The sequence below is a fragment of the Parus major genome, chromosome 1 (assembly GCF_001522545.3).
Source record: "Parus major isolate Abel chromosome 1, Parus_major1.1, whole genome shotgun sequence".
Classification (NCBI taxonomy): domain Eukaryota; kingdom Metazoa; phylum Chordata; class Aves; order Passeriformes; family Paridae; genus Parus; species Parus major.
The window spans coordinates 39,184,904-39,208,336 of NC_031768.1; the positions used below are offsets into that span (position 1 = coordinate 39,184,904).

The window sequence follows — 23,433 nt, forward strand, 5'->3', positions numbered from 1 at the left end:
TCTTGAGAAACTGAAATTCTGAATAAATTGGCAATAATAATTCTCAGTTGTTAACACTAAGACTCATCTTTGCAGGTGACAGTTTTCTTTTGTAACTAAGAAAAGCTTTCCTGCTAGAGGGAAGTTACTCGCAATTAGGCTTGAGTAGAGCTTAGCTGATAATGCGCTTATTAAGATAAATGAAACTTGGGGCTCATATGCTTATGTAATTCTTTGTGCTCAGGATCTGTTCTGTAACATGGGCTAACAAAATGGCATTTCATGAATTCGATGTTATGCTAATTGACTCAGATTTATATTTTTTTTTTTCATTCTTACTTGCAAAATTAAGTAACTAAGCTCTTAACAATAGGATGCTTTCTGAATAGGGAAGGAGGAGCTTGTTTTGGGCCAGGCACTGTGGGTGTGATAGTGGAATGGATGTATTCAAGTCAGTCAAAGACAACCATGAGAATCCACAGGGCTGTCACGGGTGGGGTTGAGGGGTATTTAGTAAAGACAGCACTGATCAATTAAATCTCTGCTCTAATCCAGTACCTTGAAATAGATCTGTTTACAGCATAGCAAAATTCCAACTGCTCTGTTTGGGAGTAAAACCAGACAGCTCATGTCAGATTTCCTGTTTTCCTGAGAATAAGTCTTTGCTCTGCTTTTACTTTAAAAAAAAAAGGAAAAAAACAAACATAAATATTTTTAATTAGTACTTTGTCCTTGGAACAGACATTTCTGTGAATTTTTTTTTTCTTTTACCTTTCTGACAGGTTTATTATAATTTTCTTGATTTTTGGGTGTGTGATTTCAGGAAAACATACGAGAATTATAGTGCATTACTTCACATTACTTCAGGCAAATTTGCAGTAGCATTTGTGTCAAGGGAGACAGCATTGCCTAGAAAGAGTAGCATATTTTGATGGTGAAAACTTTCAGATGCTAATTGGACCAAAAAGCTGAATATTACTATTCAAGGCTGCATTTCCCTAGTCTGTGAATAAGAATGATATATAAAACCAGTGTTGAACTTAAGGGAAGTTATATTCTAATGTATTAAATTTCTGATGGTTGTACTACCTATTTTATGTTGAGGAAAAATCTTGTGCAAGTTAAAACATTTTACTTTGTGTAAATATTTTAGACTTACCTCATATTTACATAGTATACTTGAATATGGTAGATAAAATGCTAGTTTATAACAGCTCTGCCATTGCTTTTTGGTGTAGTAGTATTGATTTAAAAAAAATTTAAGTTCTACTTAGTAGAACTGTTTTATACTGAAGAGTGGAGATAACCAAGAAACTGTTTACTTGGGCTATGTGGCTAATCACTAAAAAAATAGTAACAAGACAAATTTACAAATGAGATTTTTTACATTAAAGCTTAAAAATCTACCTTTACAAGTATGGTGGTGATGCCTTTTGTGTCATAACCAATTGCAAATTGAAGAGTGCAAGCCGGGAGGAGGGGACTTCATAACCTCAAGCTGTAATTGGACAATTAACCCCAGTATGTCAATGGACCAAATCTTAAAAAAGTGTGAAAACTGGTGACCAGGTGTCCATCTTTGACAGAGCTGTGGCTGGGCTCTTGTACTGCCCTAGGTGTATCCTTTAAAGGCCTTTTAATAAATAACCTACTTTATTTCTTCAACTCTGTCTAGCCTCTGTTCAAGATCAGCTTCTCTAGGCATCAGTGGTTTTCACTGGGGTAAAATTAATTTTCTTCACAGCAGCTGGTATGTGGCTGTGTTTTGGGTTTGTGCTGCAAGTGTTGATAACTCAGGGATGTTTTCCTTATTGCTGAGCAGTACTTGCACAGTACTCTTCTGCTTTTCAACCACCAGTGAAGTGAGCAGGCTGAGGGTACACAAGTTGTTGGGAGGGGACTCGGCCAGGACAGTCGATCTTGGCTGACCAGGGGGATATTCCACACCATATGGCTGCATGCTCAGCAATAAAACCATGGGGAAGGTGAGCTGGGGTCTGCTGCTCTGGGACTGGCTGAACATCTTTCTGTTGGTGGTGAGCAGCTGTTTCCGCTTCCATCACTTGCCTTTCTTGGGTTTTAGTTCTTTCTCTTCATTATTTTATTTTTCATTATAATTTATTATTATTGTTATTTTATTCCAATTATTAAACTGTTCATAACCCACAAGTTTTCTCCCCTTTACCCTTCAAATACTCTTCCTCCCCCTTTCCACCAGGGGACGGTGTGAGCAAGCAGATGTGTGTTGCTGGTTAAACTAGAATACCAAGCCAACACTTTCTTTTCTTTTCTTTCTCCAACCTAATCTTAAAAGCATTCTTTCTTACAGGCAGATATCTGGTCATTAGGCATAACAGCCATAGAACTTGCAAAAGGAGAGCCACCTCATTCAGAATTACATCCAATGAAAGTTTTGTTCCTCATCCCTAAGAACAATCCACCAACACTGGAAGGAAATTTCAGTAAATCCCTCAAAGAATTTGTTGAGGCCTGCTTGAACAAGGATCCAAGCTTTGTGAGTTTCATATTTGTCAGTGTGTAGTAGAGAACTTGACTGCTTTACATGAATTGCATGAATAAGTGTCATTTAGCTTCTTTAATATGGTGTGACATGTGACAGGTGTATTTTTAGATACTGTAAATATTTTAAATCTCATTTGTATCAAGACTAAACTCTAGATTTCTTTGTTTTTATGGTGAGTCACTCAACACTCTGAAACATGGTAAAAAAAACCAAACCCAGCTCTCTTTTTTTCTTTTAAGAGACCTACTGCAAAAGAGCTTTTAAAACACAAATTCATTTTACGGAACTCCAAGAAAACATCTTACTTGGCTGACCTCATTGACAGGCACAAGAGATGGAAGTCTGAACAAAGTCATGACGACTCTAGTTCTGATGACTCAGACACGTAAGTTTGATGAGTCTATAAAATATCCTTTGTGAGGAGCCAAGGAGTTATTTTTAGCACATGTATTCCTGTGTTCTGTTATTTGCAGCTTTTCAGTTTAGTGGCCTTGGTAAATGAATGTAATTTTAATTTTAGTATTGCCAGGGAATTCATACAAGTAACAGTCACTGAGAAAAACTCTTCTGGCCCATATTCTGTGCTACCTTCTCTTTTATGTAGGGTCCAGAGTTCTTCCTGGATGTGAGGCCAGCTGTACTGCAGGCAGAAGGTCTCAAGCTGCACAGCCAAGTAACACTATGCAAATGAAATTTGAATGCCTTCCAGTGACCACAGTTCCAGTGTCTTAGCTATTTTTCTAGGCGAGAAAAATGAATTAAGTTTTCTAATTTCCTTCCCTTTCCCTAATGATTTTAGGTACTCTGCTAAAGCCAGTTTTCAGATAGCAATAAAACACTTCATGTAACTTGAGAAAATGTTTTCAATCTGTAATTCCTCACTTCCATTTTGGTGAAGTATCTTGGTTTAAATTTTTTCATTTACCCAAAATAAAAGCTTAATTTTCATGCTTGTCTTTATATGTAGTGGCCTGCACAATAGTATCCTGATCTTGGTCTTTACTGTAGTTTTTATATTTAGTGTGTATATTGAATGAACATCAGCAGTAAGGTGTAGGTAATATAAATTGATTTATTTATTTTTTCCCTCTCTCTTGAAGTGAAGCAGATGGTCAGGCTTCAGGTGGGAGTGATTCAGAAGAGTGGATCTTTACAATAAGAGAAAAAGACCCCAAGAATCTAGAGAATGGAGCAGCCCAGCCTTTGGAGTTGCAAAGAAATAAGGTGCTCAAAATATTGACTTTTTAATACAAGGAGATAATTCTTGCTTTAGTAATTTAGTGGTGTGATTTTATTTTATGCCTTTAAAAGCATTTATATTGTGAAACTTCCAGAACTTTTGCTAAAAATGTATTTTTTACAGTTGCCTTTCACAAAACTTTCTGAGTAAGTCTTGAAGTTTGGGCATTCTGTTAATGTGTCCTTTTTTGTAGTTGACAAAATACGTACCAAAATATTTCTCTAGTTTGTGAAATACAACCACTGGAGGAAGACCAGGCAATACTGTATTTTTAAACTCTTTGTTCTGCATAGTAAACTAAAACAATGCAAATCTAGGCTGGGGCTGGAGTTCTGGGAGAAGGCATTTTGGTCTTTTAAGGAAAAAGACTACAATGCAACAAAGAATAGAATAAAAAATTAAAAAATAGAAAATCTAAACCAAAACAACCCAGAATTAGGGATGTTTAGGAATTGCTCATTGTATTTTCAGCAACCTGTGTGGCCAGAGCAGGTTGTTGCTTTGCTGGCTCTGAAAATTCTGGACAAATATAAGAAAAATATTGTATCATATGGGATGAACCTAGTAAATATCAGCATGTCTGATTTGGTTCATGCTCAGTGGGGTTGTGGGAGTTTGGTGCTTTTGGTTTGTGGTTTTCTTTTTTTAGTTTTTTTCCCCCCATCTAATTTTGAGCTTGCATATATTTGAGGTGCTGTAGTCTCAAATTTTAATTCACCCTCTATTTTCCACATATGCTTTGGAATAGTATGTTGTAGAACATTTTCCATATAGAGGAATAAAGCTTTGATGAAGTGTACCATGTTGGAACTACATTTTGTCTTTAGTTAGAACACAGTGAGGATGCTTTTTTTCAGAAATAAATTGGTAAGTTATTTTTTTTCTTTCAAGGAAAAGGATATCCCAAAGAGGCCTCTATCCCAATGCCTGTCTACAATTATATCTCCTTTATTTGCAGAGGTAAGTTACTGCTTTAAAATTTAACAATTCCAATGTTTATCTGAAAAAAATTGAAATATATAATGAATGACACCTAAGGTTGTTACTACCCATTTTGAACTTCGTGTGTTAAGTAGTTTTAGCTGTGCCTTTGGTATGTCTGGTTCTGAGATCTGTATTTTGCTCCCAACAATACTTAATATGCATGGTAGTAAAATCAGCCATGCTGGCCTAAAGCAATGAACACAACAAGAAAAAGGTGTGTAAATATTTGGATTGCAACATTCTATTTTTGACACTACTTTATGTATTTATCTTATTACTAATTTCAAGCTCTTCACGGTTCCAAGATACAGTTGTAGACCAGATCATCAAGAATTTCACTTTCGAACTTCAGCGTTGAAAACTGTATTTTGTTCCCATTCTGGGTTTTGTATTTTTTTATACTTTTTCTCCAAATACTTAAAATCAACTTTGAAAAAGGATATGTGAAGGGTAAGAGAAGAATTTATGAAGATATGATTATTTTAAAAAGTTGATAAAATTACCGTAGTGTATATATATAAGCTGTAGGTGTGTAAGTATGGGTACTAAAGTATAGGAAGCACATCTTGAAACCAAACAGCTATGGGTAAATACTTCTTTGTTTCGTGGGATACTTGGTTGTCATTTTTGACTGTGAGCATGCTGAAAATTATGTGTGAAGATTGAAGATGTGTGAAGATGAATGACATCCTGATAAGTACTGTAAAGACAAACTTCTTGAAAAATGTGAGGGTGTATGATGAATGTCAAATGCTGACATTGTGAACATTTATGGCCACTTCCTAACAAGCTTCTGCATTATATTGTGTATAGAAATATTTATTAATACCTTATTAATACATTTCTTCCTGGTTTCCTTTCAGTTGAAAGAGAAGAGTGAGGTGTGTGGTGGCAACACAGATTCCATAGAAGAACTGAGGAAGGCAGTTTATTTAGCTGAAGAGGCTTGTCCAGGCATTGCAGATACCATGGTGTCACACCTTGTGCACAGGCTTCAGAGGTAATGAAACTATTTCAGTATGGCTTACAGGAAGCTGCAAATCTGATTCTATAAATATTTGGCTTATGTTAAATTGAAAGTATTAATTTCTTTTTCTAATGGAGAAGAAAACCACTTGTGCTCACAGTTTGTGCAGTTGTGTTTGCTTACTGGAAAAAAACATAATCATATCAGCGGTTCTAATTTATAGCTTCAGGTGATAGCACATATGTATGTTTATCCTGTTGGTGTGCATATTGTGTGTCAAATGAGACTGGACAGACTTTTCCCTTTGCAGTTCATGCAAAAACACTTTCTTGGTGTCTGGGTGTGTGTTGCAGAGAACACTGTCACTTTCTTTTACCCATGTAGCTAAATTGACTCTTCAGTTGGTCTGTGTTTCTTTCACCCACGTAGTCAATGGTTCCTTGTTTGTTCACTGAAGACAGTCTATATGGCCTTTTGGTGGCACCTCCAACCAGTATTTGGTCTTACTTCAAAAGGCCAAATTTCATGAGATTTTCTAACTGCCTTGCTTAGGAATACATCATGAACAAATACTGAATTTTCTGTTCCTTTAAATGCTGCACAAAAAAAGATAGGAGGTGTAAATTTCAGAATTGCTGCTAGAAGAGGCTATAAGTACAACCTTGAATCTAGGAGCCCACAGCTGTTGCGAATCTCACAGCAGTCAGATTGGATTGCTTGGTACTAGAAAAAAGCTCATGTCAATGATTAATCATGGACCACTACATGGAAAAAGATCACCCTCAGCAGGTGTCTCCCTTACACTGTATTTAACCACAGCTTAGTTAAGTTTAGGAATTCACAGCTTTGAGGCTGAAGCACAGGATTTTCAGGCTGACAGTTTCTCCTTCAGTAAAAACCAGTGCCAAGAAACCTGCAAGCAATCGTGTTTGTTGCTTTATGGGCTGTTAAGAATGAAGCCCAGTCAGCATCTCTAGTGCTGAAAGGTTACTTCTAATGCCAGATGTCCTGTCCTGTCTCATTTGATCCTGGCAGACTTGAAAGAGTTGCTGGCACTTCCATCTCAGTTTGTTTCCATTAGAGGTTCCAAAATTGAATCCAGTCTTTGATCAGCTAATATTTCAGTGTCATATTTTTATCAGTCTGGTATGGGATCTTCCTGGAACTGGAAACCTCAAAGACTTGATGCTGAAATTGAGGCTGAAAATGACCATGTGGAGACAGTGGCATTTTTGGGGATGCTGGAAGTGATCTTACTTGTTCTGTCATGACAGCAGCATTCATCATTTTTGTCCTATGAGGAAGATTTCAGAACCCTTTATATACCTGTTTAGCACTGCTTTCCTTCTGTCCTGCTGCCTTGGACTGTTACTGTTTTTCTTAGTCATGTCTTAGAACAGTGAAGGCAAGCACTTCATTCTCTTTCAGGGAGAGAAAGAAAGAATTATTCCTATAGAATGTTTGTCAGTGGATCAAATCTGGGTGAACTTTCTCTTTTTTTCAGGGACGATATTCCAGCTAGTGATAATCATTATCCAGGGATAATGATTCCAGAAATGGGGTGAAAGAATGAATAGCAAGAACTCCCACTAAAAATGAGCTCGAATCATTCCATAGCTCACTAGGTTTCTCTTTGGGATAAATCTGTATTTTGGAGCTAGTCAAATTCTGAAAAAATAATTCTCTCTTGTCCAAGTGCTAAAAGAAGTATGCTCTGTTGCATCATTAGGTCATTAAATAACCTCTCAATTTGGTCGCTAATTACAGAAGATAGGTTTTCAACAAGTTTCTGATGACATTTTCACTCCCCGTTATGATTGGTTAGAACTGGATTTTGTGTTTGTCTGAGGGAATGAGTTGGCATCCTCAGAACAGTCGCCCAGTAAGGTGGGAAAATTACCTCCTCCCCCCCCCCCCGTTTTGATCTTGTATGTTTGATGAGGGTTACCAGAAACTTAATGTGATTAGGAGGTGTGCTCTTAAGATCAAGAAATATGGTTTTCCTGGCCCAGTAATATTTTGAAAAGATTTGATGTAAACTTGTGAAGTAGGAAAGTTGGAGTCACTAAATGTTCTTAATCATTAAGTGCTGCTTAGTAACACACTTGAGCATAGGTTGTTGCATTTTGTTAGGAAAACAGTGATACTGTAACAGGGTTGTTCAGTTTCATGGTTCTCCCTTTCAGGTGTGGTGGCAGTGGTGAGTGCCACTGGGCAAGAAAAAAGGCTAGAACTTCATTGGCATAAAATGGATAACTTCATTGCTGCTTCTTGTAGAGCACCTTTCTAAAACGTGCAATAGTAATTATTTCTTTTCCTCTTCAGATATTCCCTAGCTGGAGGAAGTTCTTCATCCTACTGACATACTCTTCCTTCTGGGCTTTCCTAAGACAGCAGAGATCCCATGGTGTCTGCGTTGAAGGTGTACACCCTAATGATGTTCTGCCTCTCAGTCTCTGTGAAGTCCTTGGGAGGAAGGACATTCCCAAGAGTGAAAATGAAATCTCTTGGATGGAGGCAGTATTTTTCAGATCCTTAAAGCTCTAATTTTTTTAGATGATAATGCACATATTCCAGGGAGGTGTCCTTTTGTAAAATCTGAGATGTATATTTAGGTTTGTGATAGAGAAATTGAAGATATTGAGAAACCTCAGGTATCTTGCTTTAAGAATTCCACTGGGAGATGGAGCATGATTGTTGGAATTGTGTACAGATATATATATATAATGTCTTTTTTAACAGAAAGCCTTTCAATGTGCATAAGGAATCACTGTGTACAAAATGGTAAAGTGCTTTTGTAGATAATGTTAGTGGGGTAAACATTTGACAGGCCATAACTGAGTATTGCCTTGCCTTTATTACATGTAAAGTTTGAATTATGTGATAAGTGAATCTCAGTTAGATTTTTGTATGTGAAGTATTTGCCATTGAAAGAGATAATCCTGTATTATAGAACTTTCTCTTTGTACCTCAGCACAGACACAATTTTATTCTGTTTCTCCAGTTTTTCTTTGTTTTTACTTATATTCTGAGCGTGACTTTCTATGTATGGTACTACTTCTAGTTACTTTAAATTTCATACACCTGGTCTCTCAAAGCTTTTAATTTAAATTATTGTTTTTCTTAGAGAATGAGTTCTTTCATATCTTCTGTTTCAAATTGTGCCAACGCAAATTCTGAAATAGTTCAATTTTAGTAACAGATATTTGTGAAGCTTGTGAAATTCAGACACAGTCTTTTTTTCACCTAAACATATTTAAATGCTCACACAAATATTTATTTACTTCATTTATTCTGCAATATCTCCTTAAGATGTAGATTCAGAGACAGTGGCAAGTATTTCTTTATCATCCCTATTTTTATCATTAAAACAAATGTCTTTCAGCATAAAGAAAAATCCATAGATTCAATATTTGGTCTTGCTGCCTCGATCCATGCATCTCTTTACCAAAACTGACAGGTGTTGGACAGAGAGACTGCAAAACAGCCCAAGTGCTGTGTATTGGGTCTGGTTGGTTGCCTCTCCAGAGAAAAGCTATTTCTTAAAATTCTGAATTTTGTAATTTCCACTGTTCCTGTGAGGGCTCCTAGATAGCTGACTTCAGGTGTTCTAGATCTTGCAAATAGCAACACTAGTTCATTAGTTGTATGCACAGTTGATTAAGTAGCTGCTATTCCCCCCCCATCCCCAACAGTATTACTCTGAGGTTTACTTTGGTTGGTTTCACCAAGACTATATTCAGGTACTTCGTATTCCAGTAGCTAAGAGAGCATTTTTGCCTTCTTTTAATGAAGAAGTTGATGACTTTATGCTTTGCACGACACTGAGGTAACATATATTTACTTTTTAAAAAAATATAGATGGGAGCTTTGGAAGAGAAAGGATTAACATTTAAAAGTACAGGCATATCTGCCTGGCTTGGTACAAGAAACCCAGGTACACTAACCATTGTGGAAGCTGGTGAGGTCTCCTTCCAGGACTTCTATCACCATGGTAGCCCTTAGTCTATGCATATTAATAGCCTTAATTTATTAATTTAAGAATTTAACAGTAAGAGGACACTGTCTTGCTAACAGAACTAATAAACTTCTGCCCAGGTTGAAACAACAGTTGGAAGAAATGTGCGTGTGTGTTCATCTTGTGGCCATGCTTTCAGGCACTACTCATTAGCCAGCCTAATGAGTTAATGGGTTTCCTTTATGGCTAAGGGAATTTAAAGTAAATTGAACAATGCTAAAGTTTGAACAATGTTTTACAACTCCACTTTGATTAATATCTTTAATTATGTTGTTTAGTGTGCTCTTAAGTGTTATGGATAGGCTCGCTCTTGAGGAAACAAATTTAGCACTGCTTTTGTGAAATGTGCATCAGAATGTAGTGCAATGGGAAATTTACCTGTTGATGTCTCAATATGAGAACATTCAGCCTTCAACAGATCTGTGTGCTATGACTGCATAAGGAAATCAACAGGTGTGTTTGCACTGGAAATATAAATTGATCAGTGTAAGCTGTTCTCTAGTCATCTATTAACGTAAGGACTGGAAATTAAAGTGAGCTTACTTGGAGATGCACAGAACCCTGAGACATAGTGGGGAAGTTAAATTTATGCTGCTGGCTTGAATGTTAAGAAATTCTCAACCAGCAAGTTAAATTCTAAGCTACAATCTTTGAACACTCATTTGAAAAGTTATATATGTGTTTTGAGTTGCATTTTAATTGTGTTCCAGGACTGTATGCTGAGGAAGTACTTCTCTGAGTAGATGGTGGCAGAATTTGCTTGATGAATGTGTCAGAGCTTAAGATAAGTAAGATGGTATGGGCAGGTGGCCAAAAGGCTTGGGCATTTAGGAGACAAGACCTCATTTATGGTAGAGATGTGTATTTTTATATGTAATATACAGATTATTTAAATATAGACTATCTTAAACTGAGATTCACTGACAAAATAAAGCGTGCTGTGTCTTGAATGTAGAAGTACAATCATTTGCTATTGAAAAGTATTGATGCTTTAAAATCAGGTCTATATTGGTAACAGAAGAGGAGCTTCATTTGAAAGAAGCACCACCTCAGTTTCTCAGAGAAAAAGAAGTGTGTTGATATTTTTGACAGGTTTTTTCATGCTTAAGACATGTCTATGTTACGATGTTGCACTGATAATTTTTCTGTGCAGGTAGTACCTTCACTCAGTCTTGACTATACTAAATGACGAGCTATCTCTATTTATGCAAACCTTTAAATTAATAGAACTGCTTATTTGTCAGGGATTTCATGATTAGGCAGTAAATAAACTCACTGTTTAAAAACAATAAAATCAGTTATTTGAACTGAAGGCTTGCTTTTTTGTAACTCTCAAATCTATTTTTTTACCTTAATTTTCTTTGCAGTTGTACTTTGTAGTTGCTGACCAGATCACTGAAGGATGAGGTGCTAGTGCTGCACAGAATGCTTTTGGTGTAGTAACAAAGCAGTAACTTCACTGTGCAGTGCCACAGTTCCTTTGCAGCTCCATTGTGTGTGAGCTTGTGGGAGCAGAAGATAGGGCATTCCACAAAAATCAGTTTAACTGGGGTGTTCTGCCCCTGCTGTGCAAGAGGGGTGGGTGGAGTGGGAAGGTGAGGCTGGGTGTGTTGGTACCTCACTGCAAAGTAGCTGGTTCAGCGTGAATTCCTATCCCCCTGTACCCTAGCACCCCTCATCATCTGCCTCCTAATGTGCTTTTAATGTACTTGGGCAGTGTCTTCTTTAGCTCTCACTACTTAATGTGACATTCTCTATTACTTTTTAAACTACGTGGTACCAGTAGTTTTACAGTAACCTTTCAAGGAAATGATTTTTTGCCATCAAAAATGTCACCATTTATCCAGAGTGCCAATAAGCACGGGTAAAAGGCAAGGATCAGGACAATTGCAAATCGATTTTGTAAGCTGCTGGGGAGGAGCAGAAGGTACAGCACAAATCTGCTTCCTCTCTGTAACTGTGTTGTCCAGACGTGCTGGTAACTGCAGTGAGCATATGCCATGGACAAATCATATGCAAGGGTTTCCTGCCACCTTTAATGCATGATTACAGAGGACCAATAAAGTGTGTGTCTTGTTTTCTGTAATGTTGCTGCCTGTTTAGAACTGTGTATTTAAATTTTACTTTTGTCACTCCACACCAAAACAATAAACCTCCTTGTAAACTACATGATCTAGAAATAAAGAAGGAAAAGTTTCATGAAATGTTGCCACCTGAGTGGTCAGTGAGATGAGATTCAGGGCCCCTTTCCCTGAAGGGGATGCTCTTTGAGCTTCTAGAACTGCTATTGCCCACGTGTCAGTAATGACATGCAGAAAGTTTATAAATCACTGTTTGGTTTTTAATGGTAATCAGCTCAGAATTTGTAGCACTTGCAGATGGCAGTGATTTAAAGCCCACCTTGCGGTTTCCAGCCTGCCAGCCCAGTGAAACTGATGAAGTGCTCGCAACAAATTGCATTTGCTACCCCCCTCCCCCCCAAGAATTACACCTTTAACTGGTGACAAACTGTGTGACAGCTGCACACCTGTAGTTATACTTCATTACTATTTTCTGCTGCTAAAAACCGTATGTGTGGCACATTGCCCATTATTTTATCCCCTACTGGGTTTCCTGTGCCCCCAGGGCAGAGGTAGTATCCATGTGCTGTAGCAACTGGAGTTGTGCATCTGCCTGTGCATAGGTAACTGCGCTTTTGAGGGCTAAATCTGTGTAATTGGTCCTGTATAGAAAGAAAGAACAGGAAAAATTGGGCTTTCCAGGTCTTTCTTGATCCTCTGTTTTGTTCTTGGCTCATGGAATGGTAGGGTATTACACCTGATTTTGTCTCTAAAATAGATTTTTCTTTCTCTTTAGTCAGAGACTTTTATCAAGATTTCTGCACTCACAGCATGTCTTCACCTACATGCTGGCTTGTCTTTCAGTCTGTCATTTTTGTCAGGTTTCAGCTGAATTTACAAAGGCATTAAGGTGTCAGTGTTGTTTAAATAAAATGTTCAGAAAAGAGGTAGGTTTGATATATATTATCAAACATATCTTAACAGCAATTAAATTAGACAGCAGATAAATGGTGGAGATCCTTAATCTTGTTGAAAAGACAACAGGAGTCCAGGCTTTTTTGATCCCTTTGCCTGTAGTGTTGCTCCTGAGGCAATAAAGTCCCTGTTTTGTTTTTATTTGCTCATTGGAAACTGGCAACTATTTCATGGTGAGTAATAACAACACCAGTAACTCTCCTGGAGTGCCCTGTTTGAGGTTTTCCTGCAGCTGAGAGGTGTGTTTAGTGGTAGCTCCTGACCTGGCACACAGTGGCCCTGCCTCTCTGCGGGCTCTGCTTGGCTGAACAGGCAGTGATATGATGTGAATCAGGGTTAAAAATAAGTGGTTGTACATTAAAGTTTTCTAGTACATCGAGTTTCATTCACACACATGGACTCTGCCTGTTTCCAAGATATGAGCATCAGGACAATTGATTTTACTCTCTTACTATCATTTCAGTTTTGGGCTAACCTTTTCTAGACATCTAGAAAAATGCTGACGGATGACAGCAGTTCACATGGTTCTTTTAAGAAGGAATTAAAAATCACACTATTAGAAAAGAATTTAAAAATCTTGTTTTAAACTTATTTTTTTATAGAAAAAATAATACAAAAAGATGAAAATGGTGATTAGGTGGGTATCTGCAAGTTGTACCTGCAGCCTAGCTTGGTCTCTCTGCTGTTAACAATAAGTATCACTGTATCTTGGTCTGTGCCTTATTTTCCAAATTGACCTTGTGTAAAAATGAAACTTAATGAGAAAAGTGTTATGTGATTTCTGTGGAGAGCTCAGAATTAAGTACTGCAGCAGATAGCAGTTAATGAACATTGTATCCAACAAGCCCCAGGGTTCTAAATTAAAACCCAGTTTTGGCTGAATTAAGGACCGGGCCCTCAATGTAATTTCTAGTAAAAAAAGCTTTTCACTGTTATAGATAACAATTCTAAAGGGAAGAGGCAGGGACCTGTCTTGTAAGGTACTAATTTACCACTCAGTAATAAAAATTTTTGGCAGGACCAGGTCTGGAGCCTTTTACTTCATGGCAACATCAAAGCTGTTGCTTTTTCAGCATTGTTTTCCCAGAGCAGTAAGGCATCTATGCTGTGTTATTGCCTCTTCTCCTCACTATGCAGATCATTGCTCACATTCCTGGTCAGTCCTGAAGCACTGGAATTCCTGTATGTTACTACAGGGCAGGGTCACAGGCTCGGAATGGACAAGGCAATGGGACCTGCAGCTGGGAAAATGGGCTTCAGATTTTCCTACCTACTTTCCATGTTTGTCCTTCAGCAGGTCCTTGCCAGAGGCAATGCTGGTTGGTGTGATTATTGCACTGGTACAGACAGCCAGGGGCAATAACTGAGGAAAAGAGCAACTGCACACACTACCTGTCCAGAGGGCTGAAGGTCTCCATGCAACTGAGGGAAATGCTCTGAAAAGGGTTTGATTTGGCCACTGGGGACTGCAGCTTGTCCTAAGGGGTTTGGAGCCCATCCTCACCTTGGACAGAGGTACGTTTGGGGTCGGGGGTAACAGAAAGAAGGCTTTACTGTCTCAAAACAGGCATATGTACAATGGTGTTGTGAGGTATTTTATTCCCTTTTGTTGTGAGCAAAGCTGTAAGAAGCCACTTTACACATCGCACACAGACAAGCCATTAACAAAGCGAGTAGCTGCATGAAGAAAAAGCAGGGATAGAACTTCCCCAGCTTCATTTCCCAGACTGACCTTCAGGACCCCTCCGCTTAGCACCATGCCTCCTCCAAGGCCTGTAATGGTGATGGGTGTTACCAGCACATCAAACTTCTGCTAATGGAAGTTTTACATCACCCTAACGACAGTGTTTCTTACAAGGGGAGGGAAAGCATCTAAGCCTCGTGGACACAGTGCTGCCAACCTTCTCAGTGCGCCACCAGCTTATCCAAAATGCGGTGCCAGCCGATGTTAAAGCCAGGCATACGGAATGGGTAATTCTGCTGCAGGTTGTGCAAGTCGCCCTCTGTCTGCCTGAGCCCCAGGGGAGAGAGGGACAGACTGAAATTCCAGCAATAAACTGGAAGTTAATTTGGGATGTGTAGCAAGCAGGATGAAAACTTGGGGCTTCAGTAGTACCCCCCAGCTTAGAGCAATTTAGTTACCAAAACACTACAAATGAATAACAAATAGCTGCGGTTCTTGTAGCTTACAGGTTTTCTTTCAAGTTCGTAAAACAAACAGCAGAATGTCACCACAGCCTTTAATTTCTTCTTGTACATAACCATTCACAGTACATTAACAGCCCAAATAATATTGCACTGGATTATTTTAAAAATTTTTTGTCTTGCAAGTAGTACTCACTTTTCAAAGTCATCAGATGAACAATTTGGTCAACTTGCACCAAGAAAATGGTTAGATAAGAACCCTATACTTTATTTATACCACATGGATTTGTGACCCCAAAGGGAAATGAGAATGAGCTGTAAACTGTTTTCTTGTTAAACACAGAAAATTAGTAAATCATTGCTGATTAAATGTAGAAAGACTGGGAAAAAAAAGCATGAAATCTGAAAGTTACCTCATTCCTGTTAGACTGCTTGCTGTATATATAATTATATTCTATACTGTGAAACTCCATCTACATTTAAAAGCCCAGCAGTCTACAGATTAACATGGTAAAAAAAAATAATATATTTTTATGAAAAGAGAAGAAAATAGTGTTTGCCTCAGAGGAGAAAGTTTTCAGGTTTCAGTCATCTGGGAGTTCTTTTAGGTGCAATCTTTGAGGCAACAAAATGTCTTTTGGCATTTGGCACTCTAATAAGGACAATATTTTAATACTGGCACAAGCTAAAAACAGCACAGAATGACAAAATACAAGACATGAAATGAACCGCAGCCACTGGGATGATGGTAAGCTAGTTTGTATATACGGAGAATTTAAACAGTTTTGCTGAGGAATTGTGAAAGTTTCTGCAAAACCATACTTATTCTCTTCTTTTACCAAAGTGTAAGTTTTCCTAAACTTGGAGGGAGAAAAAGTTTCAAATGTCCTCTAGAAAATCAGAAGCAGCTGCTGGACAATCAACACAGCGGCTTGTTCAGCCGTCAATAGGCATGAGGCTCTTTGTGACTCAGAGCTCGAGTGCGTGAGGCAGAGCTGGTGGCACTTCGGATCACTTCCATCCATCTGTGAGGAGGCACAAGGAGAGACACAAACAAAAGAAAGGTCAGTTCCCAGTGGAGGATATGGTCTGTGCTATTGGTTGTACAGCTTGATTTTCAGTGTCTGTGGGAGCATCTTCCTGCTTCATCCCTAAATCTATCTGAAGGCAAGAGGATCAACTGCCAAAACTGCAAGGAGGTTTAGAGAGATGGGACCCAAGACTCATGAAGTTCGTGGTGAATTTACTTGCTCTGCAGACACCAAATACCTTTTTTTCTGAGTGGTCCAGGCAATGACCAACTGAGACCAATCTTTCAAAAGAAATGTACTTTAGCTGCAATTTCTGCTTCTTTTTCCTAGAACTGATAAAGGCATTTTGTGGTTTTATTTTATCACCACTTTCCCACAGTTTGCTGCCTTGTTTATAGTTTTGGACTGACATGTTAAAAGTTACGAACAGCTTTCTTTGATGAAGACATCATGATTTTTGACATGTTCATACTTCATATAAAAGGAATCTAAATTAGTTCCTCTATGAACAATCACAAACCAGAATTAGGACGAGTAGTGCAGTTTCCACGACTCTCCATGTATCTGAAGTTCAGTGGGAGATGTAAAAATTACATGATGAAGAGGCATAAAGATGTAGTAGGAACAGCTGCTTCTATAAATTTGGAATTTTATTTCAAGTGTGGATTTTCCATGCAGTTGTTCTAGAGGAAGCAAAGCTATTCTGAAGAGCTACTGAGGTGTCCTGTGTTCACATGCTTCCTGAAGTCTGAGACATGGAGCTCACCATACAGACAGCCTGATCAATTTTGGCTGGATAATTCCAGGTTTTGCAGTAATTACTATTACTGCTTCCATATCATCTCAACCAATCACTTGATTTTAGCAGTATCAGGTTTAAAATTTGTTTTATAATTTTAAAAGGTCCTTTCTCCAGTTGTGCTGAGCCACTTGCCTGTATTACTGAACCAACTTATTAAACTTTGCATCTACTAACCTTTGGAAGAATGCTCCTGGAATTTACCAAAAATTTTTGCTCACAGAAAACAAACTTACCTTTCAAAGGTGTATTCACTTTCAGCCCTGAAGTAGTACACATGGGATTTGAAATGTAGCTTGAACACATAATCTTTGTGAATGTTTTCAGATTCAGAAGGAAGGGTAAGTGAATATCCCAATAAAGGAAGGCTGGCTAAAGGATGATTGTCCTGAAAAGATACGATGGAAAATGCTGTGAGATCAAATGCCCTTAAATAAGGAGAGCACATAAGTAAATGGAAAGCAGATACACACTCATTTAAAGATCACTGTGTTTCTACACGTGTGCAGAAAAATACCAGATATATACAACTGCAATAAAATTAACTGTCTGGTAGTTTGAGTTGGTCATCATTACAGATCCTTTGCATAAGGATCTGCTGCAGGTTGATTCTGTCAGTATTTCCCTGAAGGAAAGCTGGCTAATACCTTGGAGTTTCACTACTTTCAAACTATGAGCATAAAGCTCCATCATTTGCCATTGGCAGGGAACTATCCAAGGCTCATTCTGCTTGCGAACTCCTACTCCTTTAGAGCTGTGCTGGCCACCCAGCAGGTTCACTGCTCAAGTCCTTTTATTGCATGGAAAATGATTTCCTTATCCCTCTTCAGGTGTAGAATACCCTCCAATTCCTTCTTCAATCATTTAGTATTTCTGTAACAATGAAAGCACAATGCAGCAACTCCAGTTACTTTGTCCTTATGCCCTGCTCAAACAGATTCGAAACAGGAATTCCCTACTTCTACAGTCGGACGTTTGCTCAGATGGATTAAATCACTGACTGCTGTTCTCTTTTTTGGCTTTAGTCTCAGTAATGGTAAACAGAATTTGTAAGTCACTATTAAGTTTTTAACTGTAGTGAGAAAAGCCTGGTTTAAACTTGCACTACAGCTTCTGAGCAGTGGTGAGCTCTGCTGTGCTTTCACGAATGAATGTACTGCAACTGCTGAAAGCTTCAGGAAAGAACTGACCCAGAGGCAGAGTGAAAACAAGCCCTGCTCTGTGTGCCAGTGGCAGTGAAGGCTGTGTGTGGAGCCACGAGCAGTGCACCTGCTGCTCCAGCCTACAGCATCTGTGATTGATACCCACTGCTCTCTCAGCTCACTCTTTGGAAAAGAACCCCACACTGTCTTCTCCAGCCACTCACACCTGCCCAGTTGGTTACCTGGTGCGATTTATAGAAGAACATGCAGAAGTTGGTGAACACCACCCAAAGCTTCTGCCACCCATTGCTGTTTTTGAATTTTCTTAGCAGATTTCCAGACAGCTGGTTCTGAAACAGATCAAAAGCAGCCAAGTAAAACAGTGAAAGGTGCCTGCAGCTTAGTTATTGTAAGAAAAATTATTTGTTTTCATGTGACCTTGGTGTAAATGAAAATGCTTTGATTGACTGGACATCTGCATTTTTCTACTGCTGTACTTTATGTAATGTATTTTTTTGTTTGCAGCTGAGTACTTCCAAAAACTCAAAGCTACTACACTAATTATTTTATCAACCGAGGTGGCTTTTGGCAATCTGTTACTAAACCTCAGTCTTGTTAATCTGACTCTCTTCTTTTGGAATGATACTTAAATTGAATGGAAACAGAAAGTCTGACATGAATTTGTGATGTAAAGGAAAATTATGACATACTTTAGAATTGCAGATAGAGATTGAGGTCTCCGTACCCATAAAGTTCACATGGTACTTTTCAAAGATTTCAAAACAAGGACTGTTAACCTTACTTTTAGCTGGATTTTGAATAGTTTAACATAAAGGAGGAGAAAGCCATAACCAAGTACATGTATTTAAGGGCTGGTTGAAGCAACTGCTCTTCACATAGTGAAGGTGGAAAACCAAGCATCATGGTTCCTTGCAAATGCAAGGGGGGTTCTCAGTGAATTATTAATGACTTCCCATTCCTTGTTGACTGTGAGGGCTCTTTCCTGGATCACAATAGCTTTTACATCACTCTCATTATCTAATGCTGATAAGTTAATCTGTAAAGCTTAGTAGTCGAAATCTGGGGTTCCTGGTGTAGCTAATACAAATGAAGTACTCTTAAAAAGTTCTGTTTTCACCAGCCTTGGATATGCATTAAAGCCTTTCCTTTAAATCATCCTGTTCTTTGATATCTGGACTACTGCCTCCTTGCCCTAAGTTACAGGTGTACTCCTTAATTTTCTGTTACCTCATTACTCTGGAGGATATCATAAAAGGACAGGCTTTGCATTCGGTACCAGCAGACATATGAAATGGAAACAGGCCGCTGATCACTGATCAGTCCAGCAGGTAGGGAGGAACAGTCACTGACAGAGAGAGGATCTTCTACCACGAGAGAGACAGAAAGGAGGGAGAGACACAAAGAAAATAAACGATAATGCTGAAGTGAGAGGCACCGACAGGATGACGTGAGCATGAGCGGGACCTGCCACGCATGGAGCAGCAGTGGAGCTGGAGATGTTTTCACAGAACAAGGCATGGCTCCAGGGTGTGCTTGGTCTTCGCTGCTTTCTGTTCATTTGAGGCACAGGGAAGGTACAAAAATGAGCAACAATGAGCACTGATCTCAGACCTAATTAGATTTGCCTAACTAAATGTTTTAATCATTAGAATGAGTCACTGGTATAAGTTTTATATCTATTTTATGATAAGCCCTCTGTTTTAGGGAAAAATACAAGACCTTGTCCTGCGGTGAACTATTCCTCCCTTGCAGGATATAAGGGTATGAAGAATGGAAAATCCCACCTATGTGGGACTAAAATGAGGCTCTACAGTCAGCATTTTTTAGTACGGAATTATTTTGCCATATTTAGCAACAAATTCACCTCCTGTTTAAAAACAGAGGCAGTTACACAAACTATGAATATGTTTGTCCTTGCATCACTGTGTCCTGTGTCAACTAGAGCAATGGTGGCCTGATGTCTGAGGGCTGCCACTTGAGTGCAAATCCACTCAGCTTTAAGATTCCTTTTTCCATTTTCATAGAGCATACATTTTCATTTGCTGAGGACTGTGATAAAGTACGCAGAGCTCCTTGGACTCTGTTTGGTGAAGGAAGAACATCTCAGCAGGCTTGCTACCTCATCCTAAAACCTACACTGAGCTAGGTTTCATTCATGTCAATCTTTGAAAAGACAATGTCTGCACCTTGGCTGTTGAGTACAGAATTAACAAATGTGTACCAAATTGGCTTGGCTGTGATCAGAGGGGTAAAAAAGGGGGTTTATTTTGAGGTGGAAAATGCAAATAAAGAAAAAGCAGATGAGACTGAGCAATGAGACAAGGTTCCAGAAAAGATGGCTAGGTAAAGAAAGTAAGTTAGTAATACACATAATTAAAACTCTGGCTGCAGCAGCTAAAGACAATATCCTTTCCGCTCAAGCAACGACTTAATGCCTCTGTAACTGAAAGCATTAAGACAGTTTGAACTGCTTTACATTTTAAAGGGCATCAGCTTTTTTTTTTTGACAGTTGCTTCTATGAAAATTACTGCTCCATCTGATTTTACAGAGGTGCACTACAGGAGCAGATCAGTGCTTCTTGAGTCACGGTTTATGCCATCATTTGAGAACACGGGAGGTGGTTTAATAAGCGTGCCTGAAACTTCCCCAGGAGGAGACAAGGGAACAGCACAGTTGTTAAGGAGGAGCAAAAAGGAAATTGTCATTCAAAAGCGAGCCTGGAGCTGCAGTTCAGGTCGTTCTGAGGCAGATACCTCCACAGCAATACTAAAGTCGATCATTGAAACACTGGTATTTCTGTGCCAGCAGACGTGCACCGTAGTGTTGCCACGGTGTGGTGACTGACGTTCGAGTGAGGTGCGGGATGCACTGAGGTCGTCCTCAGATTCCTGGTCTACAGTAGTTTCATCAGGAGACTCTATGAAATGCAGGGAAAAAGCATCTTTCTTCCTCTATGCAACAACATATATAATTGGAAAAATTAAACAAATCAATTCTGTCCACAGTACTGTGAACTGATTTTAAAACACCGTTTTAGAAATAATTTTGTGCAGATTTTAAATAGATTATTGTATTTTATATAATTCATTTACGTGTTTCTGCAAATGTTAGAATTAAAGGCTAACTACCATGCTTTGTTGGTGTTTTTAATACCTTCCAAGGACAGGCAATGCCCAAATAGTTCCTGGAATCATTATGCTTAAGTCACTTCTCTATTCAATTAAACTTTCTGCTAACATCAAGAGCTTTAAAATGGCACATGTATCTATATATCTATACATATACATGTATATAAATCAACTTCAAATGTCTCTGTTTGACCTGTGGCCAGCACTTTTCACCACTTTGCTTAGAAGCAACCACCAATCATACTGACAAAATGAGTAAAACCTACTCTCTGGCATTTACTTACTATTGTCAGGTGGGCTGCTTGCCAGTAACTCTGGGGCAGGGCTGTTGCTTTTCTCTGCCAGGTCTATTGCCATCTGGATGTCCTCAGTCCATTTGTCCATTTCAGCACGGGTACTAACAATGAAAATTCAAGTTTTACTCACTTTCACACAGACTGAAAGAAAACTCTAAGAAATAGACACAAGCTGAGCTTACTTTTAACTGAAATAAATAAATTCAGACACAGGATGCTACCTTTTTTTTCCTGATAACTTAGTTTTGGTTCCGACTTGTACAATTGCCACTCTGTTGTGGCATCCACATTTTTCTTAACAAATGGGGCTTTCATGAAAGAATATACCTTTGAGAAGATTGTTTTAGGAGGAAATACAAAGAAAATGATGCCTCTGTCCCACTGTGACAGCTGCAGAGAAATACAATTCACATGTGGACTTTGTCTCCACTGAATTACCTTGCAGCAACAACGATGGACTGGTGTTGACCTCGTAGTGTCAGACAGTGAGGAACTCCCCATTCCTCCTCACTTTCTTCCATCTGAGAGATAAAAAGCCAAATGCAGTCAGACTGCAGGAAGAACATATTTCTTAAGGTGAAAGAGTGAACTGAATGAGCTCTTACCATTGGGGAAAATAAAACTAGGTGAAATGCTCACAGACAGATTTGAGCTAGATATTGAGGAAAAAACAGTGCCTTGCAAGTTGGAAGAATAGAAAGTTAGTTCTGCAATAATGTCTTGAACCAAAAGCATGGCTTTGTACCAAAGAAAATAGCAGTATTTTTATCAGAAGAGTGATTTATTGTACAAAAGGATGTGTTAAATGCTGGGAGTGCTCTGGAAACCATAGCATAGCACAGTTCTGCTGAGAGCAAGTCCAGGCCAAATGGCCATCAATGACTGAGTAGATTCCTTGAAATGCTAGTTAAAACTTGAAACTTCGCAAGTGTTTAGAGAAAATCAGTTACTGGTGTAGTGACAATTTAACTTGGTTCTCAGGAGAACAGTATAGAATTGATACAAAGCAGTGAGAAGCTCCATTGAAAATAATGGAGGGGATTAAAGTGTTCTGAAATCAGCAAAAATACTTTTGAAACAATACAAGAAGAGGTAAATATGTGCTATTGGATTGAAATGGCTGTTTTCCAGAAGAATTGCAACAAGAGCTCCAAATGACATTTTGCTGCCCGAGTCCCACTACTTTGGCTTAAGATACAGAGCTGGAAACATTAGGGAATGCATTTTTTATAGAAATTACATTGTCACTACTGTTTACTTGTCTTGTGTGTGTCTATAATGAATTGGTGATTAATTACTTGCAAGAATCATGGTCAAATTAATGGTTAAGAAAAACAAAGAACCCATCTCCAGAGAACTCTGCATTGTGAGGAAGCAGCCCTCAAAGGCCTTTTTCCTCCCTCACCTTTGCTGTGTGATCACCTCTGTGCAGAAGGCTGCAGGAACAGATGCTGAACCCAAGATGGATTTAGAGAACATCCCCTCCCCCTCTGCTGCTGTTTTCAGCCCAGCAGAAATTCATCAAGCAAATAAGATGTGACCACAAATGGCCACTTAAGCATGAAGCCCTTAAGTTCTCACAATACTTACTGTCATGCCATACAGTGGAAGATGCCCGTGGACTTTAAACTGATTGGATGCTGTCAGGCCTCTACTTGTGTACAACAGGATATCATTAAACTAAAAAGCAAGGATAAGCATCATTAGAATGGTGTTGGTTGGCATGCGTGTATGTGAAAAAAAAAATCAGAACAATGAATACAGGAAAACTGAGTATTTATATGGCAATCCTAATGCGCAAATCCAAAATACTGGCTTCCACAATATGCCACTACCTAGTGTTAGTACCTGTTATCTTCCCAGCCCTCCTTTCCAGCTAGTTTTAGGTATGTTTCCATGATTTTTCACTGGATATTTTCCAATGCCTTCTAATGTCCCCTTCGTGACCTCTAGGTCAGAACTATTAAGCCACAACAGTGGTGAAGCAGAGCAGTATATTTCACACTCTGCTGAACTTTGAAGCTATGGAAAGTGTATGTTTCACCAATATTTTCTCCTGCTTTGAGAGAAAATGTAAGTAAACCTGCCCAAGAGGTGTTTTCTACTCAGCCCTTACAAACAGT

The 23,433-nt window shown here is 38.7% G+C and overlaps 2 protein-coding genes across 7 annotated transcripts in view; one reads left to right on the top strand and one right to left on the bottom strand.

Annotated features, from left to right (window-relative positions):
* STK24 (serine/threonine kinase 24) overlaps window positions 1-11,515 on the top strand; it is a 52,616-nt gene extending 41,101 nt beyond the window's left edge. For both annotated transcript variants that reach the window (XM_015624623.3, XM_015624633.3), the window contains exons 6-11: window positions 2,309-2,494; window positions 2,743-2,888; window positions 3,604-3,727; window positions 4,635-4,703; window positions 5,591-5,727; window positions 8,020-11,515. In XM_015624623.3, coding sequence (XP_015480109.1) covers window positions 2,309-2,494; window positions 2,743-2,888; window positions 3,604-3,727; window positions 4,635-4,703; window positions 5,591-5,727; window positions 8,020-8,056 — 699 coding nt within the window. In that variant the 3' untranslated portion in view covers window positions 8,057-11,515. The remainder of the gene's footprint in view (window positions 1-2,308; window positions 2,495-2,742; window positions 2,889-3,603; window positions 3,728-4,634; window positions 4,704-5,590; window positions 5,728-8,019) is intronic.
* Window positions 11,516-14,318: 2,803 nt separating this feature from the next.
* FARP1 (FERM, ARH/RhoGEF and pleckstrin domain protein 1) overlaps window positions 14,319-23,433 on the bottom strand; it is a 201,745-nt gene continuing 192,630 nt past the window's right edge. For 4 of the 5 annotated variants that reach the window (XM_015624602.3, XM_015624585.3, XM_015624595.3 and 1 more), the window contains exons 21-27: window positions 22,901-22,990; window positions 21,749-21,831; window positions 21,299-21,411; window positions 20,640-20,803; window positions 18,107-18,214; window positions 16,959-17,110; window positions 14,319-15,917 (exon numbers count right to left, since the gene is read on the bottom strand). In XM_015624602.3, coding sequence (XP_015480088.1) covers window positions 15,836-15,917; window positions 16,959-17,110; window positions 18,107-18,214; window positions 20,640-20,803; window positions 21,299-21,411; window positions 21,749-21,831; window positions 22,901-22,990 — 792 coding nt within the window. In that variant the 3' untranslated portion in view covers window positions 14,319-15,835. Of the gene's footprint in view, window positions 15,918-16,958; window positions 17,111-18,106; window positions 18,215-19,112; window positions 19,250-20,639; window positions 20,804-21,298; window positions 21,412-21,748; window positions 21,832-22,900; window positions 22,991-23,433 lie in introns of all 5 variants that reach the window. The other variant, XM_019006212.2, reaches the window with a different exon arrangement.